This window comes from Mytilus edulis, chromosome 3 (genome assembly GCF_963676685.1).
Source record: "Mytilus edulis chromosome 3, xbMytEdul2.2, whole genome shotgun sequence".
Classification (NCBI taxonomy): domain Eukaryota; kingdom Metazoa; phylum Mollusca; class Bivalvia; order Mytilida; family Mytilidae; genus Mytilus; species Mytilus edulis.
In genome coordinates this window covers 86,196,881-86,224,259 of record NC_092346.1, presented here as the reverse complement: position 1 = coordinate 86,224,259, position 27,379 = coordinate 86,196,881, and the positions used below count along the sequence as shown (strand labels likewise).

The window sequence follows — 27,379 nt, the reverse complement described above, 5'->3', positions numbered from 1 at the left end:
TATAACATAATAATCTTTTATTCTTGTAAAAAAACAACTACAGGATATATAGATTCCATCACTCCAACAACTGTGTTACAATATTTCTCCACTAGAAACAGTTACATTTTAATATTTAAAGCTTGAGGCTTGCCGAGCTCTTGAAATAGTTTTAAAAATTTAACTGTTGAGAGTTGAGAAATGTAATAATACACGAGTTATATATGTGGGATCTGTTTCTCTAATGATTTTTACCTTCCTTTTGAAAGATTTACAGAAAGTTGTGTTCTCTTTATGTCATGTCATCAGGCATGGTAGACTTTTTTCATGATGTTACAATAGGAAATTCAGAACAAATCAAAAAAATTTAACATCTAAAAAACATTTCTACCTATCACATTGCTGAGAACAGATATTTCAAAAATGATGAGAAATATGTTTGTCACACACTTCATGAATTGTGAAATTAGCACAAAAGATAGAGAAACTGTAATTATAACTTAGAAATGTGCATCATTTTTAAACTAAGTGTAATCAAACAGTCTGTCTTTTACAGAAGTATAACTTATATAGAGATTGTCATATGGCACTCAATTGAAAAGAAAATATCTACTCTATAGAAATATAAAATAAAAATTGTATTTTAATTACCAGCAAATTGACAATATTTTAAAAGTATAGAATGCTGTAATAAGTTTTATTGCATAGCTGTAATAAGTTTTATTGCATAGCAATATAATATTTCCCACAGAAAGTAAACAAAAGTTAGCGTGTAATAAATTGCAATAATTCTTCAAAATTAATGACGTCCTTAACGACAAAATCTTAGTTTAAACCAATTTTTACTTTCAAATATTATATTGCTATACAATAAACGGGTTATTGCATGAATATTGGGGAATATTGTCATTCGTAGAACATATATTGCACTCGCAAGCCTGTGCAATATAAAATTCTAGTCTTGACAATATTCCCAAATATTCATGCAATAACCCTACATTCCTCAATATTTCTATGTTAAAGCATGAGATCAAAAATCAATCATAAAGGATATAATGGATTTAATAATAAATTAACAGTTAGTTACATAAAAAAATACAAACAGAATTTAATGGATGTAAAATTGCAAATACTTTTTTCCAAATGACATTCACACAGGAATTTATAAATGTTGCTTACTGAGAAAAAACATGGTAATAGCAAAACTAACAATTTATCTTATGTTGGTCCCAAGGGTAAATTTTGAATACCAATAACTTAATATCTGGCGTAGAAAAAATCTGAGGTAGTTTATTATAACCCCAAAACAAAAGATAACATGTACATTAATAATTCAGATTGATAGTTTTTGTATAAATATGCCATCTAAAGTCATCAGGGAAGGAATAATTTCTGATAAATTCAAATATAAATATCAATATGATATAAAAAAAAAAAAACATCTAACAAAATATATATTCAGATAAGATTACTGATTTTAAGATTTGTATTTAACAATGATATAAATTATCTCATGGTGACAAGTTCTTCTGATGATGTTGGATGGATTGCTACAGCTGAATCAAATTGAGCTTTCGTGGCACCCATCTTGACAGCTACAGAGAACCCCTGTAACATCTCATCAACACCTTGTCCTACCATGTGTAGCCCTATCACCTGAAACATTACAATTAGTTCATAATTAATTGGAAAAGAAGGTATAATCAAATTGATTCTCAATGCAAATTACCTGCAAAAGAGCAACCTATTCATCTCAGTCAGTAGTATTCTCTATAGTGTTTTTGTAGACAGCTGTTTGTCTTTTCATCTTTTTTTGTTTTTTCTTTTCAATTTTTTTCATTGGTATTTTTTTTCCCTAAATATTTGTATTGACAGTTTTTCTTTGACTAATGATGTTTTATTCACTGTTATTAAAGAGATAATCGTAACTGCAATTACGATTATCCCAATATGGCGACGGCAGATATAGGTAAAATCTTTACAGTCATTTTTCTCAAATGCAGCATGTTTTTGTCAATAGTTACTCAGCTGCAAGGTTTTTCTATACCATTACATCATATTTGAATCGTAACTGTGCACTGGAATTGTCTAAGCGCTTTGAAAATTGCCGTTGAAAAATTCGGGATGATAATCGTAACTCGGAAAAAAGATAATCGTAATTATGGTATTGAAAAATGAGAAGATAATCGTAACTGGATAGTGTTTTATTGTTAGTGACACTAAAAACGAATATATGAAAGCACATGATTAAATTATGGTGATGGATTAATCATGTTTCAACATCTTATGACATTTCTTTTTGTGCATATATTAATAATAGTTCTAATGAAAACAGCTACATACTATAATATCATAAAATTGGAAGGTTCAACAAGCTTCGAGGAATTTGGAAATGGGAAAAACACGAACTATGTAAAATACAGAAAACTAAAAAAAAATAGGAATCTCACAAAATATGGGAATGAGCGAAGAGGCAATTTTAAAGGAAGTTATGATATATAAGCATGTACTAAGCTGTACACTGATATTTTTTTCATAATTTTAAAACCAGATACTGAAGGAGATTTGAACCGTTTCGTTGTGGACATTAACAAAAATACGGTATCACTCTGGTCCATTGATGTGCTCTTTTTTGTTTCCAACATTTAAACTGCCGTTATAAAAGCATAATTCTTTGTAAGACCCTTATGTTTGTATCTCTTGCAAACATTGAGAATGAATGTTGAATAGGGCGTTTAGGGACATGCTATTTTTTGTTATTTTGAATCCTTCAGGAATCAACAGCTTATTAGTCCCCCTTAAAATAGTATGTTTCTTTCCTTAAAAATGTTAAATCTAATAGTTGCATGTACTGACTGTACATAAACTCACTTGTAAAGATCAAACACATTTTGTTTTAAAAGTGGCTAGGACAAGAAATCACGATTTTGTTGAAAAACGCCCATAAATTGAGATATATAAGTAAATTTGTCTTGGATATTAACCATTAAGTTTCTTCATTTATTTTTATTTTCCGTTAATGTCATCAATTAACTGGACATTTGCATTTTAACACACAAAATACCATTGAAATGCTGAAAGACACATTAATTATTTTTCAGTTACTATTATCTGATAAAGAAATTACGATTATCAAACAAGTAAAATTCCATAGAGTTACGATTATCATCCCAAATTTTTAAACGGCAATTTTTAAAGCGCTTAGCCAATTCCAGTGCACCGTTACGATTCAAATATGATGTAATGGTATAGAAAAACCTTGCAGCTGAGTAACTATTGACAAAAACATGCTACATTTGAGAAAAATGACTGTAAAGATTTTACCTATATCTGCCGTCGCCATATTGGGATAATCGTAATTGCAGTTACGATTATCTCTTTAATACCAGTGTTATTGTTATCTAATGAGTGAATGGTAATGTTGAAATTATGATCAAAGTAACACTTTGCTGTCTGCTTTGTGATCCACATTCTATGAATGTTGATTTCTCTGAAAATGTAAAGACTAGCTATCATAGACTTTACTTGAAACAACAGGATAAGAAAAATAACTGTATAGCTAGAAAACAAAGGATAACAATTTGAAATTGCTATGACCTCAGCTAAGCAAGTCTTACATTTTCTTAAGCTTGTACAGATAAGTTCTTATATCAAAGAAAATTAATATAAAATATTAAAATGGAGAAATGTAGTATAATATGTAATATGTTGTTGAATACAATAGAGAGGGGTCAATTTTGGTTTATTTCATCATGGCAGATTTACTTATGTTTTAAGAGTTGGACGCTAGGATGAGTAAATAAAGATTAACAATTAAATTACCTTTTCATCAGGTAACAAACAAATCAATTTCATATGGCACTTTTCTTTCCTTGTTGTAACAGCAAAATACATTGGTGTAAACTCTGACTTGTAGGCTTTTATCTTTTCTTTACCATACTTTTCTTCTGCTTCAGCTTTAAAATATAAATGAAAAAGATTCTTATTTTGCTACATCTAAATCTGTTATCAAAAGGCAGTATCAAAAGCTCAAACAAGTCAAAGGAATGAAAAACAACTGTCATATTCCATGATTTGGTACAGGCTTTTCATTATGTACAAAATGGTGGATTTATAGCTAGAGTAACCTCTTACTTATTTGACAGTTGCATGAATTTCCATTATTTTGACAACAATTAACTATTTACCAGTAATAAATACAATAAAACTGTGGTTGTATCATTTTACTTTATATGATTAATTGTTGGTTGCTTAATGTCAAGTGGCAAATATTTCATGCATGTTCAGGATGATTTTACTTTAATATAGTTTACCTTGGGTAAGACCCAATGTGGCACTAGGTGGATGTGAGAATATAACTGTGGGAATATCAGTGTAGTCTACCGAGGATATAGTTTACCATGGGTAAGACCCAATGTGGCACTAGGTGGATGTGAGAATATAACTGTAGGAATATCAGTGTAGTCTACCGAGGATATAGTTTACCATGGGTAAGACCCAATGTGGCACTAGGTGGATGTGAGAATATAACTGTGGGAATATCAGTGTAGTCTACCGAGGATATAGTTTACCATGGGTAAGACCCAATGTGGCACTAGGTGGATGTGAGAATATAACTGTAGGAATATCGGTGTAGTCTACCGAGGGTATAGTTTACCTTGGGTAAGACCCAATGTGGCACTAGGTGGATGTGAGAATATAACTGTGGGAATATCAGTGTAGTCTACCGAGGGTATAGTTTACCTTGGGTAAGACCCAATGTGGCACTAGGTGGATGTGAGAATATAACTGTAGGAATATCAGTGTAGTCTACCGAGGGTATAGTTTACCATGGGTAAGACCCAATGTGGCACTAGGTGGATGTGAGAATATAACTGTGGGAATATCAGTGTAGTCTACCGAGGGTATAGTTTACCTTGGGTAAGACCCAATGTGGCACTAGGTGGATGTGAGAATATAACTGTGGGAATATCAGTGTAGTCTAACTTCCAATCTGATTTGTTATCAAACAGTCTGTGAGCTAACTTTCTACCTGCTGCTATGGCAACTGAAAAATAAAATTTCATTTTTACAAGCAAGCAGCTAATTTGGTTCTAAATGAAGTGTGGTCACCTAATTTGGTATTTCTAAGTGTTTTTTTCATAATTATTATATATATTCTTGTTTTATTTTGAAATATATTTTTACAGCATATGCCTCTTATGATCCAGTTACCCCTTACCCCTTTCGTATAAATGAAATATATATTAATTTAAGGAAGCGGATGCTATAATCAAGCTGTAACCAAGTGAGGCAGTATATTGCAGAGCACCTGAAAAATCATATGTTGGAATGGGCTGAGAATTCCTTAATAAATGAACAATCTCTGTATCATATACAGGTTTGTAGTTAAAAATAAATATCAAATTCGCTTTATGTTTATTACTTACCTGGTGTAAGTAAGGCTTTACCACATACATCTCCAAGAGCATATATCTTACTGCCTGTAGTATTCTGGAACTCATCTACCACAATATGCCCTTTGTTATCCATCTTAATTCCCTGAACAATTGAAAAAAAAATTTAGAACTTACTATTTGATTTATCATGTATAAATTCACAAAATTCTTCATTTTAAGGAAAATAAGTTCACATCAAACATTTCATAAAATTAGATGTAATGTATTTGAACTACATTTATTGTCCTGTTTCATTCAGTTCTGAATTGTATAAATGCAAGTTTAAAATGTGTGCTATCAATACTAAATAAATTTAAATAATAAAAGTTCTCTTCAAGTTCTCTTGAAGAAAAAAATAATATGTCCACAGTAATTTGAGCAAATTTAAAAATAGTGTTTACTCATTTTCTGCCCATTATATCTCATAAACCTTAAGAACTACTTTTAAAAATGTATAGAACAGATTTTATTTTCATAAAGAATTTTTGGGAGCTGACCAAAATTGAGTATGAAGGGAAAACTATCTAGTGTCTTCATTTCTATAAATATAAAGAAATTAGATAAAGAAAACAAGGAAAATTACTTCAATGAAAATTGTTTTTTAAAAGAAGTAATGAAACAAAGTACAGGTAAATGTGATATTTTTAAATGCCACTGTATCTATGATGAGGATGATCATACATGTAACATTACAGAATAAATTTGCATTAATTTGTAGCACATTTAACAAATCTTGAGGATATGGGAAATTAATCATATATGCAATCCTTTGAAGCGTTAAAATATTCTTCTCTCTTCATGTATATTTCATGAAATGTTTTAGGAATACTTTAATTATCATAAGTATTGACATTTTGGTAAACATTATTGGAATAATATCAAATAAACACATTTTAGAAACATAAACAAATTCTTAACAACATAATACAAAACAACAAAAGAAATGAACATAACATAAAAATATAGTGTAAATCTGTAAAAATCTGTGTAAAATATCCCATAAAATTAAAATAATTGACTTAAAATGTTTCAGATATTGCAACATTTGAATTATATCACATGGCAATATTTCACAGTTAACTGGAACCTGTTAGGTGCACATGTACATAAGCACATTTAATGAATTCAGGAACAAATATTTCAAACCTATAATATATAATTCTTGAAATACAGACCTAATCTTTAAACTTAAATTTGACCATTTGAGCAGGAGATTGAGGTCAGGGCAATACGACATGTCAGTCTGAAATATACTCCTCATTGGTTAGGTAACATGTATATTTTCTTAGGCTGATAACTAAACTTATCCTGAAACCTCAACTGTCCACTGAGGCACGAAAATGAGGTCAATGTCATATGACATATCAGACTGACACTTACTTCTTGAATAGACAATTACTGACTAAAAAAAATCCTGAAAAATGAACCTGAAGATCAGAGCATGAAAATGAGGTCAAGGTTCTATAATATATTTAAGAAGGATGTGGTACTTCTGTATCATTAAATTCACTTTTAAGTAACTTAATTTCTACAGGATTTTTAGTAAAACATCTAACACCAGAGACGGGATATTCAAGTAATTGTATAAAACTTATTTCTAACTTTTTAAACCATCTACCACTTCTTCCCTTTTTTCAATGCTTTGTTGGTTGTTTGTGTTCAACTGTGGCTTTTTTTTTAAATGAAGGTAAACTATATTGTCTTTCCCTAAATAACTTTAAATCTCTCATGAAGGTTAAGTATAATCCAAAGATCACTTAGACTTTTGTTTCCTCTATACCATCCATTGCTTAATATTTTAGGATTTATATTTAACATGTTTTAAATGTCACTAAAAGAGCAAAAACTAATTCTGAATAAACAGTTATATGAGAAGATAGGTTTTATAACATGTTTTAAGTAACAAATGGTGCTCCAATCTTATTTTCTTACTATAAGTAAAAATTTCAAATTTCCCTATCAGTCTAGTGTATTTTTTTTTAGTAAAAGAGTTATTTCCCCTTAAATGACTACATGTAAGTTGAAAAACTGATTCTGAAAAACACAAATATTTGGTATTTCTTTAAAAAAATGAAATTGTATTAAACTCATTCAATTATTAAATGGAGAAGGTTATTATGAAGTTCTTCAATTGGTTTTATAATCTTGTTAAATAAAATCAAACCAATACTTACTAATTTTTCTAAGCCTATATTTTCTGATAGTGGAACTCTTCCCACTGCCCAAAGCAAACAGTCCACATCTGTCATCTTATCACCTGTATTTAGTTCCAGGTCAAGTAATCCATTTTCTCTCTTTGTCACAGATTTAACCTTAATAGAATGTATTTCAAAAATATCAAATATATATATAAGAGTTTATAAATTGATCAATTAAACCCCCAAATTAATGACAAAATTAGCAGAATTTTTGTTCATTCATGTCAAGCAGAGGACTTTTTTCTATTAACTTTTCAGAAGATTTTCTAATAATTCTTAACAGTAAAATCATAGTTAATAAAATTGAGAATGGAAATGGGGAATGTGTCAAAGAGACAACAACTCGACCATGTGCAGAAAACAGAAGGCCACCAAGGAGTCTAAAATACAGCTAGAAACTGCCCCACCGGAGATGTGCTTCAATGGGCCCCTAAACAAAATGTGTGCTAGTTCAGTTATAATTGACATCAAACTAAACCATGAAATATATAATTGAACTAAAATTGAAAATCCTTAACAAAGGCCAGAGGCTTCTGACTTGGGACTGGCGCAAAAGTGGTTGGGTTAAACATGTTTTTGAGATAATAATGTTAAATTTTCATATTTTGACAAACTGAGAAAAATGACAAAAACTAATACTATCTTTTGAGCGTATAATACAAGTATGATGTATAAATGATAAACTAATTCAATGTTGGCCTTTATTTCAAAAGATACTTTTTTCTGCAATCCACGAAAATAAAGAATTCACAGCATAGCACCCAAGATTGGAGTACACCATGATTTCATACAAGCAGTTTAAATATGTTGTGATTGAAGTTACTAACTGCTATAATCCTTTGATAGTGACCATGATATAGGATAAAAAGTGATTATCATTATCATGATTGTGTGTTGTATTTGTGTTTTAATATTTATAAAATTGAGAAAGGAAATTGGGAATGTGTCAAAGCGACAACAACCCGACCATAGAGCAGACAACAGCCAAAGGCCACTAATGGGTATTCAATGGCAAGAAACTCCCACACCCAGAGGCGTCCTTCAGCTGGCCCCTTAAAAAGTATGTATACTAGTTCAGTGACAATGGACGTCATACTAAACTCTGAATTATGCACAAGGAACTAAAATTAAAAATCATACAAGACTAACAAAGACCAGAGGCTCATGACTTGGGACAGGTGCAAAATTGCGGCGTTGTTAAACATGTTTATGACATCTCAACCCTCCCCCTATACATCTAGCCAATGTAGTAAAGTAAACACATAACAATACACATTTAAATTCAGTTGAAGAGAAGTCTGAGTCCAGGGGCAGAAGATGTAACAAAAGAAAATAAACAAAATGACAATAATACATAAATAACAACAGACTACTAGCAGTTAACTGACATGCCAGCTTCAGACCTTAATTAAACTGATTGAAAGATTATGTCTTCATCAAATGAATATCAGGCACAATCCCTCCCGTTTAGGGTTTAATATCATACTATCATAAAATATATGCCAACAACTGTTTTTTTAAATAAATGTGTTTAGTTTGTATACTATAACATGTTAAAAAGGGTTAAATGCTTTTCCTGTACTTATAATTATTTTTTGTTCTTTTACGTACCGTTTCTACAATTTTCATAAAACGGAATGGAGTAAAGATCCCACAATACTGTATATAGCTATATAGAAATAAGATGTGGTATGGTTGCCAATGAAACAACTGTCCACCAAAATTCAAATAAAGTGGATGTAAGCAATTATAGGCAACAGTACAGCATTCAACATTGAAAAAAACTCATCCTGTATATGGGTTCTTCATTAGATTAATAAAATTCTTATCTTATTTTATCTTATCTTATAGTCACCATTAAAAGGCCCAAACAAATAAATATGAAACAATTCAATTTTAAAAACTAATTTATAACAAAACAATTTACAACAAGAATGTGTCCCCAGTAGATGGATGCCCCATCCGCACTATCATTTTTTATGTTTAATGGACCTTGAAAATAGGGGAAAATCTCTAATTTGGCATTAAAATTAGAAAGATCATATTATAGGGAACATGTGTACTAAGTTTCAAGTTGATTGGACTTCAACTTCATCAAAAACTACCTTGACCAAAAACTTTAACCTGGGACGAAAGGACGAATAGATTAACGGACGGACGGATGGATGAAAGGACGCACAGACCAGAAAACATTATGTCCTTAAAGTGGGCATAAAAATAAATATGACAGTTTAAACCATTAACAACCATTAAACTATATGCTCCTGACTTGGGACAGGCACATAAAGAATGTTAAACATATTTATGAGAACTCAACTAACAACCTGGGACAGTGGTGCAACAGCAACAAACTGCAAAAATTAGTTGAAATTGGTTTTTTTTAACTCATCAGATTGATACCAAAAATAATATGTGTGTGCCTGTTTCCATGGTCAGTGTTTATCATGTCATATATCAATGTTTTGCATAGTTTGGAAAACTTGATGATGATGTCATTGTGTTATAGAGTCTTTTTTATTAACTGATAAATATATAAATATATAAACCTTGACATTCTAGATCACTTCTATTTCCATTTTCACCTGTTTATGATTGAAGAGTTAAATCTTACCTGTGTCCTCCTCATGATCTTGACATTATAGATCACTTCTATTTCCATTTTCACCTGTCTATGGTTGAAGAGTTAAATCTTACCTGTGACCTCCTCATGACCTTGACATTATAGATAGATCTAGTGAAATCTATTTCAGTTTTCACCTGTTTAAGATAAGAGAGTTAAATCTTACCTGTGTCCTCCTCATGACCTTGACATTATAGATAGATCTAGTGAAAATCTATTTCCATTTTCACCTGTTTATGGTTGAAGAGTTAAATCTTTCTTCTATTTTCATATATGGTTGAATTTTCACCTGTTTAAGATAAGAGAGTTAAATCTTACCTGTGTCCTCCTCATGACCTTGACATTATAGATAGATCTAGTGAAAATCTATTTCCATTTTCACCTGTTTATGGTTGAAGAGTTAAATCTTACTTCTGTTTTCATATATGGTTGAATAGTTCAATCTTACCCGTGTCCTCCTCATGACCTTGAAATTATAGATAGATCTAATGAAATCTATTTCAATTTTCACCTGTTAAAGATTAGAAAGTTAAATCTTACCTGTGTCCTTTTCATGACCTTGACATTATAGATAGATCTAGTGAAAATCTATTTCCATTTTCACCTGTTTATGGTTGAAGAGTTAAATCTTACTTGTGACCTCCTCATGATCTTGACATCATAGATAGATCTAGTGAAATCTATTTCAATTTTCACCTGTTAAAGATTAGAAAGTTAAATCATACCTGTGTCCTTCTCATGACCTTGACATTATAGGTAGATCTAGTGAAAATCTATTTCCATTTTCACCTGTTTATGGTTGAAGAGTTAAATCTTACCTGTGACCTCCTCATGACCTTGACATTATAGATAGATCTAGTGAAATCTATTTCAATTTTCACCTGTTAAAGATTAGAAAGTTAAATCTTACCTGCGTCCTTCTCATGACCTTGACTCCACCCTGTTCCATATTTACAGTAACATTTGTACTTATTGTAGGATCAAATGCTCTCAGTACCTACAGAAAAGAAAAAAAACACATGCATGATCATATTTTACAAATATTTTAATAAAAAGCATCTGAATTTTGAAATCTTCTTTATTACCTAAATCTTTCCCTTTTTTTATTTGTAATATTAGTTATCATGCTTAAGTAAACGAAGAAACATAAAGGTAGAAATATAGAATAAAGGACTTTTTGTTTTTGATACTGACTTTATCACAGTAAAATATCAGGTGAGCCCGAAGGGCGAGCCTGATATCTTCTGTGATAAAGTCAGTATCAAAAACAAAAAGTCCTTTATTCTGTTTATCGGTTATTTAAAAAAAATAAAAATTACTACAATAATAGAGAAAATAACAAACGAACTTCTTTTTCGCGTCGAATCACGGCAAATCACACTTGACGTCACAGGCTGCATTACGTCATTTGAAATGTTGTCACAGTGCAGTAAACATGACGTTCTCTTGCACAAAGTATTGAAAAAGAATTATTGCATGTGTTTCATTAATATTCTGCTTTGGACATATGACTCTAACAATGGCAAATATAATGGTAGCATACCGGTAAGTCAGATTTCTTTATTTTTCACAAAGCATCAATATAGAGGGGGAAAATCCCAGGTTTAAAAACACGAAATCACGAGGTCCCAAATTTAAATCACAGGAGTTTGAAATCCTATTAATAAGGGGTTAAAAATATACGAAGTCGACTATCACAGCACTGGTCTGGGGAGTCTAGAGCTTCTCTCGAAGAGGAGCTGAAGTTCTCTCAAAGAGAGCTCTTCGAGAGAAGCTCTACTGTGATAGTCGACTTTGGTATATTTTAATCCCTTTTTGATAGGATTTCAAACTCCTGTGATTTAAATAAAGTAAATCCCGATATCCCAAAATCACGAGCGTAAACTAAAAGACACCCGATCCCGGAGTCCCGATTAAGGTCCTATCTCCCCTTGAGCATAGTAAGTCAAAACATTAGGATGATACGATATGAATCAGCAGATTTTCATCGATCATCATTTTTAAGTTCAACGATGTCAAATTACAATTATATTTATAATTTTACTTGAAGCTGACTGTAATTTGTAAATTATCTGAACAAGCTCATTTCGTTGTCTACTTCATACTTATTTCAAACATTTTAATAGTTGGTGCCCCGGTTACCCCCTTTTAAAAATTTATCCTAGATCCGCAAATGAATAAGTTCACTTTTTTGTTCTTTGTTCGAATATCTGTCTTTAAAAATTGACAATGAAACCACATCTTTTAAAATTGCATATATGATGGTCACAAAAATGTAATGTCAAAAATGCGTAAATTTCATTTTTTTCTAGCTTCTCTCATGCGATAGCGGTACCTTTTTGGTCACTATTTATGTGTTGCATTTAAATATGAATTGTAACACTTTATAGTGACTGAACAGGTAAAACAAATACTTCTCAAGAAACAGAAAAAGAAAACTACTTGGAACGGCACCAGGGTATTGTATGAATAAAAATCGGATTGGAACACCATGGACGATGTATTAATTGTACTTCAAGTCTTCATATATCAATTATAGATAACGCATTTTTAAAAGTCTGTCGGCTTTTTCGTGCATTCTCTGTTCACATTTTTACAACAAAAAAGGCTAAACTAACTTTGTGAAAGTTATAATCAATGTCAAGTGTTTCATTCGCCAAAAATCGCCATTGCGTTTCTGCGATAAAAATCACGCGCAATTGTGTGAATGAAAGGGGAAAGTAGATCCTTACGCGTTGCATTCACGCATGTCATTTGCATACTAACCCAATAATTTTGATATCACGGCCAGTCCACTGATACTGACATTATCAACGAGTACACATCAAAGGAAAAATGTACAAATTACCGATAAACTTTAATAACACTCTTAAGATGTCTACCACCAAGTTTGTTTTAATCTGGTCCAATGGACTCAGCAGAAAAAAAAATGACTTTTAATTAGTTCAGTTAAGTATATAAAATTTTCGGGGTTGACCTCCATTGGTACTCTTACAGCTAAGAAATCATTAATAAAATATTAAAAACAATATACTTTATATAGGGATGTCTATGAAAACTGCATCCAAAATGAGTTAAAAGAAATCTGGAACATGGAAACTTCGGACAGTATAAAACCCAGGGGATGTGGTAGGTTGCCAATGAGACAACTATCCAACAAATGAAGTTGAGGTAAGCTACTACAGGTCAGAACTCTTATTTACCCTTTTTAAAATAAAAAAAATGGCAGAAAAATCCAAACTGTAAGAAAAAGTTATGGCAATATAACTTTTTGTTCAAAATAAAACTAAATACTCCAAAGAGCCTCAATTATGAACCTTGCAAATACATTTCTTCATTGCTCATTAGAAGCTTATGAACTTGACTGATTGATTTATTGATGTTTGTGTTATGTTCAGTCGAGGATTGTTCTAATAAATAAAATTACAGAAGGTTTTGTTTTCATCAATCCCTAAAAGTTTCATTTTGCCTTGTAAATCTCATAGTTTTACAATGACCAATCAGAATAAAAGATTGCCACTAGCCCTCATGTTTTCTGTCTGAAAGGCATCCTTCGAGGCTTGTTTGTAGAAGATTTTTCACACATCATTCCCAGAGAATTAGTTAACTTATTTTTGAAGATATATCAAAACAAGATGAAGAAAATATGATTATTGAGTAGTTTATAAGAAAAGAGAAAAATCACAAAAATACTGAACACTGAGGAAAATTCAAAATGGAAAGTCCATAATCAAATGGCAAAATCAAAAACCTGAAACAAATCAAATGAATGGATAACAGATTAAATTAGACTATGATTTGCCATGGGTTTCAAAGTGAACTATGTGCAACGTTTTTCACCTGATCATAATTTAATGACATAAGTGTTATACAAGAAATATACCTCATCAAACCTGATAAGTATGGATGTGTCTGATCCCAATGAATTAAATATACCAGCTAATTCAACTGCAATATAACCTGCTCCAACAACTACCACCTTCCTGAAAAAGACAACTAAAAAGTCAAATATTATAATAACAAATTCTCTTACTACCAGGTTGTTTTCTTTGTTTTATTTTTGGCTGATCATATAAATAGCAAGTGTATGTAGGTTAAACTTAAACAAGAGGCTCTCAAGAGCCTGAATTGCTCACCTTGATTTTTTGGCATTTACCTTTCGTTTAAGAGTTTAAGTGTCCAATTTCATCATAGTGTGTTTTTTTGGTTTAATGTATATTAATAAGTGTTTGAAAATGCAGTTTTTTTGGCATTTTACCCCTATGTTCTACATGTATGTTTAGCCATGGCGGCCATGTTTTTTCACGAAACAGAAAATAAAACACAAACTTTATTTTAGACACCCTAAGGATCATACAGCTTGAGTTTGGTTGGAATTGGTTCAGCAGTTCCAGAACAGAAAAGAAGAATTTTTAAAGTTAGAAAACAGGATAAACAAATTGTGTAAAATTGACTTAAAGGACAATAACTCTTTAAGGGGTCAACTGACAATTTTTGTCATTAAACTTATTTGTAGATCTTACTTTGCTGAACATATTTGCTGTTTACAGTTTATCTTTATCATTAATACTATTCAAGATACATGAGATAATAACCAAAAACTGCAAAACTTCATTAAAATTACCAATTAATGTCAGCAACCCAACAATGGGTTATTAGATTCATCTGAAAACTTCAGGGCTGATAGAACACTTTAACCCCATGTAAGATTTGCTCTAACTGCTTTGGTTTTTGAGATATAAGCCAAAAACTGCATTTTACCCCAATGTTCTATCTTTAGCAATGGCGGCCATGTTTTTTGACGAAACAAAAAATAATACAAAAACTTTATTCTAGATATTATAAGGATCATTCAGCTAAAGTTTATTTGGAATTGTTTCGTAGTTTCAGAGGAGAAGTTATTTGAAATAGTTTACACCAGACGGACGACGTTGACAACTGATGATGACAGACCGTGCGGGCGCCAGGTGATGGCTAAAGCCTAAATTAAGGAACAAAGTAAGTGGTTGTCTTATGTCATAATTGTTTTTCTGTGTTTGGAGAATTTAGTAAAATAAAATACCATTGATGTATGTTTACATTGCATCTCCTTTCATAAATATTAATTCTTATATTCATAAAAAAAAATCATTTAATAACAAATATCAATATTATCTGTGAACTTTAGTGTCAAATAATGTCAATCATTCGTATTCTAAATTTTAAAATGGTATTTAAAGTTCAAATTGACTTTAAAGAAAACAATTGATATTTCTGAAAATGTCACTTTTGACAATCAAAATAAACATATTATTTTGCATCAGATATGAAAAGTATCATGTACTTACTTTGGTAAGGTGTCCAACTCAAAGAAACCATCACTTGTAATGCCATGCTCTGCACCTGAAGCAAGAAAAGGTATTTAGGAAAGCCTAATTTTTCACACTGGAAATAGATTATCTTCACTTCATTTCCAATATAAAAAAAACATTACCACATGCAATGCCTGTTTTTTTATTTCCATGAATGTTAAAACGGAAAAAAATCTTTGCATCATTTTTTTAATTATTACAAGTACAAATGTAATAAATCAAATCAAACAAAACCATAATTTGTTTTGGTGTTAATTCCAATACATCAATGATATCAGCTGACATTTCCAAAATATAATTTCAAATAATAAACAAAAACAAAAACAATCATACAGAGACTTATTTACTCAATGATATATAAGAGAAAAATATTTTTGTTCTACTATTATGGAGATGTGTTATTCATACTTTATTAACCAGAACAACAATAACCTTCTTTAACATTTCAACAATTCTTGACAACATTATCAAAAGGATTGTTTGTATCACACATATTGTTAATTCCAGCCACACATACAGTACAAATATCAGTATCATTATTTTTCTTAATGAAACTTGAATTTTCTTGATCAGACATGCTATTAAAATATGGAACTATATGACTTAAATTATGAAAGAGGATATTTCTATAAAATTCTAAAACTTTACATTCAGTGAGTAAATGGAATTAATCTTCAATTCCATCCCAGCAAAGTGAACACATTTGAATTCTCTGTTGTAAAGGCATTCTGGTATATTTATATAAAGATAAGGAAATGTGGAATGATTCCAATGATACAACGATCCACAAGAGTTCAAATAAAGTAAATATTGCTAACTTCTAGGAGTAATTTGCTTTTACTCATTCTATTCTTTAACATTATGATAATGACTATTATTATCTAGTTTCAAAAAAGTTTCTTTCCAGGTTGTTTTCAATTCCACAACACCTAACACAGCAAAATTTATTATTAATATCAATTCTGATTTTTTTTTTTTTATGCTATTCTTTCTTCCTATACAGCCTTTACTTCAGCTATGCCAGAGGACAGTGGTGGAAAAAAAATTGAAACATTTTAAGTTTGAATTAAATGAATTGTGCTATATCAAATAATAATCTAAATCTTTTTAATCAGCTAATTTTGGGTTTAGTTGCTTGCTATATAATGTCTAACAGTTTATAATGAAAAATGCTTTTAAAGTTTTTACAAAATCAATATGTATAACATTTCAAATTATATATAGTAATATAAGTTTGTCAATTCCAATGCAACATGAATCTGCAGACTTAACTCAGATGCAACAGAAAAAATTCAAAAAAAATCCAGTTTTTCAAGTGCATTGAACACTCCACTGTATAATCATTTAATATTTCAATGAGGAAAAAAATCTGCATTAATTGATATTTTTCTTTTTTGTATTTACATAATGTAAATGAATCTCTGATGAACATTTTGATGATGGAAACAAAAGATAAGTCAATGTAATTTTTTTGAGTTCTCAAAGTTCTGAAATGCATGAGAAGTGAAAAAGGATGGAAATCAAACTAAATTTTAAATACGTTTTTTGAGATGTTTAATATTCAGTATGTAAGCATTTGATCTTCCCAAAAAAACTTTTTAAAGGTTGAAACCAACTGTATATAACCTTTAAGGTAATACATTTGTATTCAGTATAGCATGCTGGAATAGTTACGTTTAGTCAATACTTCAACTAAAACTATAGGTGATTTCAAATATTTCATAGAATTTGACAGTATCTCAGTGGCGTAGCTAGGTGTTTGTAACGTGTACGCCCGAACCTCGGCGAGGGGTCTGAGGGCCTATGTCATAGCACCTGTTGGTAGTTGGTTCAACGTGGCAAAGCCCACGTAGGCTAACAGGTTATCAAGAATGAGATACCGTTACCGTTATTGAAAATGCTCATCAATACCAAAATACTTTAAGAATTTTAATGGTTTATTTTTAATGTTTAGTTTATTCATCGTGTCGATTTGGAATCTAATGGTCATTGGATATAGAGAAACAGTTTCTTATGTTCAAAAAGAGCCATGGGGTAATTGTCGTTAATGAACATGAAATAATTAATGTTCGGAGGGTAATTTCTGTTGAATCCTGGTTCTCGGCTGGAATTGCTCCCCGCGTAGAGTGAATGCATTTAGCTATCTTTTACAGGATTTAAAAAAAAAAAAATTGTAGATAGTTTTACTTTTCTTAATTGGAAAATCGACTCAACCCAATTTTAACGAAAATCTATTAAGGTTTATAAAATCATGTGAAAAAAGTCCCAGATCGTTAAATTGGATAAAGATAAGTCCTTCCTTCAGATTAATACTGAAACAATGGAGGAAAAAAAAAATGCTTTCAAAATTAGATTCAGACATTAATCAGAAAAAAGCCTCTCACATCATAAAATCCAAAAAAGGTTTGATAAAGTAATTGAGCTATAACAAACGTTTATCCCAGACTGTATCTATTTGTGCAACAAGTTTTTTTTTATTCTAAATATGGCAAAATTAAACAGATAATTTCACCATTATGCTTTGGATACTCTTTTTGTCATGCACAGTTCCTGTCCAACTTCCATACAAAGGTTTGCTTAAGGTATTGATATTTAAAATAAACACCTTTTAACCACACACTTATCCTAAAGATGGGGAGGGACCAAGAGTGACACTGCCGACGAAATTTAGAATCGCATATGTCTTGCTTTTGCGACATATAGAAATGTCACAGGCTCGACAAAAATGCAAACCCCATATCGAATCACAGAATAAAATGAATTCATTTAAATAGAAGGAGAGTAGAATTCTCTGAAGATTCACAACTAGTAGATTTAGACTTTGAGAAACAAATCTATATAACATGATACCTTTTGTTCGGAAAAGTAAAATTCGTCACTTTTATTCGCAATTGAAACAAGAGGCTCTCAAGAGCCTGAATCGCTCACCTTAATTCTTTTGGTTAAATCTCTCATCAATGATTATTTTGGCTTTTCAATTTATTTAAATGTTTTTTGGATCGTCCTATTTTCTTCAAAAGCCAAAAAAAATAATCATTTTCTCCTATGTTCTATTTTAGCCATAGGAGCTATGTTTCTTGACATACAAGGAAATAAAATATAAAATTTATACTAGATACTCTGAAACTCATTTAGCCTAAGTTTGGCTGAAATTGATACAGCAGTTTCAAAGGAGAAGATTTTTTAAAGTAAGTCAACATGATGAACAAATTGTGAAAAAAGTCTTTAAAGGGCAATAACTCCTTAAGGGGTCAATTGACAATTTTGGTCAAATTGACTTAATTGAAAATCTTACTTTGCTGAACATTATTGCTGTTTACAGTTTATTTCTATCTATAATTATATTCAAGATAATAAACAAAAACAGCAAAATTTCCTTATCAATTATCAATTCAGGGGCAGCAACCCAACAACAGGTTGTCTGATTCATCTGAAAATTTCAGGGCAGATAGATCTTGACCTGATAAACAATATTACCCACGTCAGATTTGCTCTAAATGCTTTGTTTTTTGAGTTATAAGCCAAAAACTGCATTTGACCCCTATGTTCTATTTTTAGCAATGGCGACCATGTTTGTTGATAGATCATAACTTCGGATACAATTTACAAACTATATAGCCTAAGTAACATTCAGTTAAATTTTGGAAGTATTTGGCCCAGTAGTTTCGGAGAAGAAGATTTTTGTAAAAGATTACTAAGATTTACGAAAAATGGTTAAAAATTGACTATAAAGGGCAATAACTCCTAAAGGGGTCAACTGACCATTTCCGTCATGTTGACTTATTTGTAAATCTTACTTTGCTGAACATTATTGCTGTTTACAGTTTATCTCTATCTATAATAATATTCAAGATAATAACCAAAAACAGCAAAATTTCTTTAAAATTACCAATTCAGGGGCAGTAACCCAACAACAGGGTGTCTGATTCATCTGAAAATTTCAGGGCAGATAGATCTGGACCTGATAAACAATATTATCCCATGTCAGATTTGCTCTAAATGCTTTGGTTTTTGAGTTATAAGCCAAAAACTGCATTTGACCCCTATGTTCTATTTTTAGCAATGGCGACCATGTTTGTTGATTGATCACAACTTCGGATACAATTTACAAACAAGATACCCTAAGGAACATTCAGTTAAAGTTTGGAAGTATTTGGCCCAGTAGTTTCAGAGGAGAAGATTTTTGTAAAAGATTACTAAGATTTACGAAAAATGGTTAAAAATTGACTATAAAGGGCAATAACTCCTAAAGGGGTCAACTGACCATTTCCGTCATGTTGACTTATTTGTAAATCTTACTTTGCTGAACATTATTGCTGTTTACAGTTTATCTCTATCTATAATAATATTCAAGATAATAACCAAAAACAGCAAAATTTCCTTAAAATTACCAATTCAGGGGCAGCAACCCAACAACGGGTTGTCTGATTCATCTGAAAATTTCAGGGCAGATAGATCTTGACCTGATGAACAATATTACCCCTGTCAGATTTGCTCTAAATGCTTTGGTTTTTGAGTTATAAGCCAAAAACTGCATTTGACCCCTATGTTCTATTTTTAGCAATGGCGACCATGTTTGTTGATTGATCACAACTTCGGATACAATTTATAAATTAGATACCCTAAGGAACATTCAGTTAAAGTTTGGAAGTATTTGGCCCAGTAGTTTCAGAGGAGAAGATTCTTGAAATAGTTTACGACGACAGACGACAGACGACGACAGACGACGGACGACGACGGACGCCAAGTGATGGCATAAGCTCACTTGTCCCTTCGGGACAGGTGAGCTAAAAAGATTTACAGGGCTGATGTACTATTTATAAGTAATTTGTATTTTATTTAGATTAAAATATATATTTTTTTCAAAATGCAAGTGTACGCCCGGGCGTTTTGACGTAAACGTAGCTACGCGCATGTATCTACATAAATGTTATCAAATAGTAAAAAATACAGGGAAAATTGGAAAGCAATCAAGTTTGATACCTGCAATTTTCAATTAGACCAGAAGCTATCATTTACCTGGAATATTTGTTGGGACAATAGGTTTTCCACCAGTAGCTATCAGTATGTGCTCTGCTGAGTATTTCTGCCCTCCAACCTGTACACATCGATCCTCAGTTAATATAGCATGACCTTCTATTTTATCAACTTTAGACTAAAAATAAAAAAGGTATAAACAATTTTGAATTCGCCTATAAGCAAATTATTTTCTATCGTTCCTGAGAATCATATTTTCTATGTACTGTTTATGGATTGTTGTTTGTCACTTTATAATTGTTTTCCCATGGAATTGTCCGTCTGTCTTTCTATATGGATTTCCATTGCCTTTTAATATCTTCTCTACTTTTCTATAAAAAGTGGTGGTTAAATAAGACACCAATTGGAACCTATATCTGTATAAAATTTCACATGCTAGGATTCAACAGCCATTATATATAACAATGTAGCACAGAACAATGCAGTAATAGCTATGACTAGACAAGAAATATGTCATTTTCATTTCAATATCAGTGTTCTTTTTAAGACTGAATTAGCATAAATTTCAGTTTTTTATTTGTATACAATTGGTTAATAATCTTTTTTTATTTAAACATTAATGACTATGTTTGGAATCCTTTAATAGAACAGAAGTAGGATAAAACCAGAGGATCATGAAAGATCTTTAAAAACAGAAAGTAAGACAAAAACTAGAGGATCCTGAGAGGACTTTAAAACAGGAAGTAAAATGGAGTGTTGTAGCTCCTTGTGAGTAAATTGGTTGATACTATATAATTCTATCAACTTTCACAAAAAAAAACGATTCTTGGTTTGTTAGGGTTGGAAATTTTACAGTTGTATATATATAGGAAAAGATTGATAAAAATAGTTCTGTATCAAATTCTCACATGTTTATGCATTATTTTGAAACAATATTCATCTTGAAATAATGTACTGAATATTGGGGATCCTTCTATTTTCTGTAACCTTCTCCTTATTTATGTTTTTTTAAACATGTTAAAACAAGTGAAACTGCGAGCTACTGCTCACTGATGATACCCCCCGCTGCAAGTGGATAATATTAATTGTGTAAAAATATGCAAGTGTTCGGTAAACAGGAAGTTGTCGAGTGATGAATCTGAAAACGTATCACACGGTATAGGTGACTTATATTAACCCTTAAACCAAATTTCAGAAATCCTTGTATTGTAGTTCCTGAGAAAAATGTGACGAAAAATTTTCAACTTGGCTATCATGTGTAAAATCAAACAAGTGTTCGGTAAACAGGAAGTTGATGAGTGATAAATCTGAAAACGCATCACACGGTATAGCTGACTTATATGAAGCCTGAAACCAAATTTCAGAAATCCTGGAAGTGTAGTTCCTGAGAAAAATGTGACGAAAAATATTCATGGGACGGACGGACTGACTGACAGACTGACGGAAGGACAGACAGAGGTAAAACAGTATACCCCCTTTTTTTCAAAGCGTGGGTATAAAATTAATGGATATAATATAATTACTTTGTTATACATTATATAATTATATACCTTTTCAAGATTAGATTCATAAATCCCATTCAGTCTCTTGATGTAGGCATCTCTTGTACCTTTTATTTTACTGCAAGTATACGATTGTTATTTCATAAAATTAAAATGAAAAAAATAAACATGATAAAAGTGATATCTTGTAATAAAACAATTAGATGGCCTGGCTCTGCAAAAGACAAAAAAAAATATTTACAAACATGTATTTGGTTCAAAATGTATATTAGATATATTTTTTTTAGGCTAGACCATTTTCTGATCTTTGAATTTTTCACAACTGAATGGACAGGAAATTATTCAATTTTTCTTCTCTAAAAACTTGTTAATGCACTAATGCATATCAATATCTATTTTTTTATAACCAATAAAATATTAAAGGCAAGATTGTTGGGTACACACACAAATTTTCATGAGATGTCAATAGATTAATATCTCAGCACAAAGATATTGATGTAAAAATGTTGAGATCAGTGAAAAGTTTGCCTAGGTAAGACTGAAGCTTGTTTTCAGTTTTACAAAGAAAAAATGTAAAATAAGGAGATGTGGTAAGGATACCAATGAGAAAAAAACAAATGTGTATTATGAAAACACAATATTGTTTATTTATAACTTACGCCCAATTAAATCCTTTATAGTCCACATCAAATCCGTAATCTTTATGGTCATGAATAAACTCAGCATGCATTGCTGTATTAAACATTACTTTCTTAGGTACACATCCTACATTTACCTGGAAAAAATGTTTACATAAAAGACATGTACTTTATTGTAGGCATAGAAAAATCACAAAAATACTGAACTCCGAGGAAATTCAAAAAGGAAAGTCCCTAATAAAATCATGAAAATGGCAAAATCGAAAGCTCAAACACATCAAAAGAATGGATAACAACTGTCATATATATCTTTTTGTATTTATAAAAGCGGTCATCGGATACATTTTTAAACCAGATACCCTAAGGATGATTTAGGCCAAGTTTGGTTTATTTAGGCTTAAGTTTGGTTAGATTTGGCGCAGTAGTTTCAGAGCAGAAGATTTTTTTTAAATAACTGTAAAGGGCAATAACTCCTTATGGGGTCAATTGACAGTTTTGACCATGTTGACTTATTTGTAGAGCTTACTTTGCTGAACATTTTTGCTGTTTACAGTTTATCTATAAAAAAAACTATATCTATTATATTACAAAGGATAATAACCAAAAACTTCAAAATGTCCTTAAAATTACTAATTCAGAGGCAGCAACCCAACAAGGGGTTACCTGATGTGTCTGAAAATTTTACAGCAGATAGATATTATTGACCTTAGGAACATTTCAAGTTTTGCTTTAACTGCTCTTGTTTCAGAGATATAAGCCAAAAACTGCATTTTACCCCCAAGTTCTATTTTTAGCCATTGGGGCCATCTTGGTTGATAGGTGCAGTCATCAGATACATTTTATTTACTACAATGTAAATACTCAAAGGATAATTTAGATCAAAATCAAGTTTGGTTTTATTTGGCCCAGTAATTTCTGAGAAGAATTTTGTAAAAGTTAATGAACGACAAGGATGACAACGGAAGAGGATGACATCAGACTAGGATAAAGACCACCACCAAATGATGAGAAAAAACTCAATTGGCCCTTTTGGGACAGATGAGGTAAAAAATAGTTCGACCCTGTCACATGTTTGTATGTCCGTAAAAATTCAGGAATTATTTGGACTTTTTGATACATTTGTACATGTATATTTATACATAAATAATTGTTTAATATAATGATCTGATGATAATAATAATAATTTATTCAATAAAATATAAAGCATATGAATTATTACAATACACAATATATATACATGTACCATACATGTACATAAAGAAAGTGCATGGAAAGTATTTGCTGATAATTTATCAGGGATAACCCATGAAAGCTCTAAAGCTTGTTTCCAATGGGCATGCTGGGGCCCCTTCATGTAAATGGCTTATAGTTTGACATACAAAAAATAATAACACATTATTTTTACATGCATCATGCATGCATTGCTAGTCCAAATAATTATGACGTCTGGCAAGGCTCTTTAAATTTTTTTCTGGGACGCCTTCTTCTATTTTAATTTTTGTCTGGAACGACTACGGAAGGCTTCCCAGAAAAAATTTAAATAGCCTTGCCAGACATCATAATTATTTGGACTACATGCATTGCATGACATGTAGTCTCCTAGATGATTTTTTTACAACTTATTTTCCTACAAGTTTTAAAAAGCTTGAAGTTTTATAGAGACACCTGTCTTTCAGTGCAGAAAAAGGTTTTATGTTTGCGTAGAAATGTTTATCCATTATCTATGTTTGAAGCTTCAAATGCATACATGTATATATGTACAAATGTATTGTACATGAACATGTAATGTAGAGTTTGTTCAAGCCATGACTAATGCTATACATGTATATACTTATTATGAGGGTAGTAATGGGGGTACCTTCATGACGTATAATGGTAAAAATTCTTGCCAAAAGACGTTAATGGTAATTTTTAGCGCATGACAATCAAATGTACACTTTAAAAAATCAGCTGAATTTGACGAATCAGGCTAATTTTCTTTAAAAAATAACGGCAACAATAATTATTTTGAGACATCTCACAAATCACAGTAAAATTTTAACCAATTTGACGCTAACAGTAGACAAAAATGACCATTTGACGGATGACGAAAAAGGGCATTACCACCCTTTTATTATATATTCATGTAATTGAGCTACATAATAAAAGGTGTCGTGTCATATTCATGTTTTGAAAAATTGTTGTATGCATGCATACACCTTATTGCTATTTGTCCACCATTACTGGAGGTATCGGGATCGTTCGCCCTGATTACATGTTCGCCCTAGGTTCGTTCGCACTGAGTTTGTTCGCCCTGATAGTCCGTTCGCCCTGGGTTCGTTCGCCCTATATTCATTTATGATATGTATATGTTACATCAATGAGGGAAATATAATTATATATATTAAAATTTATGTATATCTATTAAAAGTTAAATACAGAATATTTGCCAAATTTATATTAATTAAATAAAATTTTTGGCTGCATTGTTACACTTTATTTTATAATTACTTTTAATTACTGTTGATTGAATTTTGATTGGCGATTAGGTGTCATTTGAAACCTTTGATATCACTGATTGTTATATAAATTGTCTTGTTTTATGTCAAATACTTTGTAGTCTTTGAATTCACAGAAACTTATCCTCGTAGCAGCAAGACAACAACTTAGTCTTCAGTTGTTTTACATTTAAAAATACAATGAAGTGCTGAAATTCCGAGAAACTTATTTCCTAATAGCAGTACCACAGAATACATCATAAATAAATATTCAGTGAATGTAAACTTCAACATATTCAAATTAGAATAATTACATACAAATAATTTAGTCTTCAGTTGTTTTACATTTAAAAATACAATGCAGTGCTGAAATTCACAGAAACTTATATTTCCTAGTAACGTAATTACATACAGATACAAACTTAGTCCTAAATACCTTGAAGTCACAATATCGTTGTAGTCCTGAAATGTACTGAAACTGATAACCTAGTATAGCAGCTAGCTTTAGACAAGTTAACATGAAACATCGTAAATAATCGGCGAAATTGTAGACTGACTTCAACACATTCAATTATATACACACAACGCAACACTATACTAAAAAATAAAATCAGGGCGAACGGACTCGGGGCAAACAGGTATTAGGGCGAACAGAAACTAGGGCGAACCAGAATCAGGGCGGACGGACCCGGATTCATTACTGGATATCACACAGGTTCCCGTACAAATTTGAGGTCATAAACAGATAAAACAAAATATCTGATGCCACAATGGAAAAGTGATTGTTGTATGCGTCAAAAGTTCAAGCGGCTGGGTCAGCAGGTATTAGCGATAAGGTGTATTGTACATATACTTTTTATTTCAATCTGTATTGCCATTGCCATTGGTATAGAATCAAGCGACAGTTTCGTTTTTTACTTACACATGTTCCTCCCCATCGTGCCTCTTCGACAATGGCAGCTTTAACACCGAATTCTGCAGCACGTCTGGCACAAGCTAAGCCGCCAGAACCACCTCCAATTACAATAAAATCGAATGCTTTCGCGATAGGCGGCATTTGGAAAAGTTTCAATGAAAACCTCATTTGTTGTAACAATTAAAGTTCCAGATAATAACCCGGAAATACTTGCCGGATCACGACTCACAAGAAAAAAATATTTTTTACAACTTACGCTTATAAACAACGTACTGGCTTCCGGAAACAGTTATAGGCCACAGGCACTAGACGTTCTGTCAATAGCATGAAAATATTGGCAATGGGAAGAAAATAGTGTCCATAGCTCTATATTATATATATGGACACTATTTTCTTCCCATTGCCAATATTTTCATGCTATTGACAGAACGTCTAGTGCCTGTATAGGCTTTCAAATAAAGAAGATATAAACCAATAATAGTTTAATTTTGGCAGCACAGAAAGATTTCTCTCACCTGTAACCTAGCTGATTCTTTTTAAAACAGTTCCAGTCGTAAAATCTGAATATGAAATTCAAATGTTGTTATATATCATAAGTGCTTGTATATTACAGCTGAGACTACTATAACAGATACTATACTAGACTGTTATAGTAGTCTCAGATTACAGCTAGATATAAAAAAAAAATGTAATAATGAGACAACAATTCTCATTTAATCCGACGAACTTAAATCTTTCATTTCAACTTCGTGAAAACTGCAAGAATGATCTATATTTCTATTTGGTTTAAGGAAAATTGATGGCTATAATTATCTCTGCATGGGAACAGTAAATGTTTAACTTAAGTTCCAGCTGATTTTGAGAACAGTTTTCTTTTTAGTTGTTGCACAAATATTATTTTAGTCAAATATTAATGGAAGAAAACGGATCTGGATGCAAATATTTAACCTGCGGTACTTCGAAATGTTTGTTTCACATGTCAAGCGCGGGTTTAAAGCTTGAGAATAAAAACGAACGGAATCGCATGATCAGCTGATAGAGTAATGAGACGGCCCAATGGATACAACTCAGCATCTTTTGCTAAGCATTCATTATTCTTTCACGAATTTACAAAGTTATAAATATCAAGATTAAAACCTCGAATCAAGAATTGCTAAATAAAAGTGATAATTTCAGAGTGATATAATGGACATGTGGGATGGCCGGGATGGTCAAATGTACGTTTGCTATTGGTTATTCTTTTAAAATTCTTAATTTTGTTTATGTCAATCAAAATGAATTAT

The 27,379-nt window shown here is 31.3% G+C and overlaps 1 protein-coding gene across 4 annotated transcripts; it reads right to left on the bottom strand.

Annotated features, from left to right (window-relative positions):
• Window positions 1–26,318, bottom strand: LOC139517671 (glutathione reductase, mitochondrial-like). Of its 4 annotated transcripts, none has more exons than XR_011663183.1 (13): window positions 26,103–26,317; window positions 22,725–22,840; window positions 22,114–22,183; window positions 20,606–20,741; window positions 15,563–15,617; window positions 14,119–14,218; window positions 11,146–11,232; window positions 7,592–7,729; window positions 5,409–5,520; window positions 4,895–5,026; window positions 3,802–3,935; window positions 978–1,635; window positions 1–687 (listed from the first exon to the last, which is right to left on the bottom strand). XR_011663183.1 is itself a non-coding variant. In XM_071308957.1 (13 exons), exons 1-13 carry the CDS (start codon window positions 26,262–26,264, stop codon window positions 1,486–1,488), a joined length of 1,392 nt encoding a protein of 463 aa, XP_071165058.1. In that variant the 5' UTR covers window positions 26,265–26,318; the 3' UTR covers window positions 1–1,485. The 4 variants fall into 4 exon arrangements, 3 of the variants coding, with proteins under 3 accessions (XP_071165058.1, XP_071165059.1, XP_071165056.1); XM_071308957.1 differs by adding an exon at window positions 10,554–10,571 and having other exon boundaries at window positions 1–1,635; window positions 11,164–11,232; window positions 26,103–26,318; XM_071308958.1 differs by adding an exon at window positions 10,402–10,419 and having other exon boundaries at window positions 1–1,635; window positions 11,164–11,232; window positions 26,103–26,318.
• Between the last annotated feature and the right edge of the window lie 1,061 nt (window positions 26,319–27,379).

Excerpts from the sequence above, each read along its gene's own strand:
- LOC139517671 (XM_071308957.1), bottom strand. The coding sequence starts at position 26,264 with ATGAGGTTTTCATTGAAACTTTTCCAAATGCCGCCTATCGCGAAAGCA. Across the intron at positions 11,233-14,118 it reads TACTTATCAGGTTTGATGAG|GTACTGAGAGCATTTGATCC; the intron begins GTATATTTCTTG and ends TCTTTTCTGTAG. Across the intron at positions 5,027-5,408 it reads TAAAGCCTTACTTACACCAG|TTGCCATAGCAGCAGGTAGA; the intron begins GTAAGTAATAAA and ends TTTATTTTTCAG.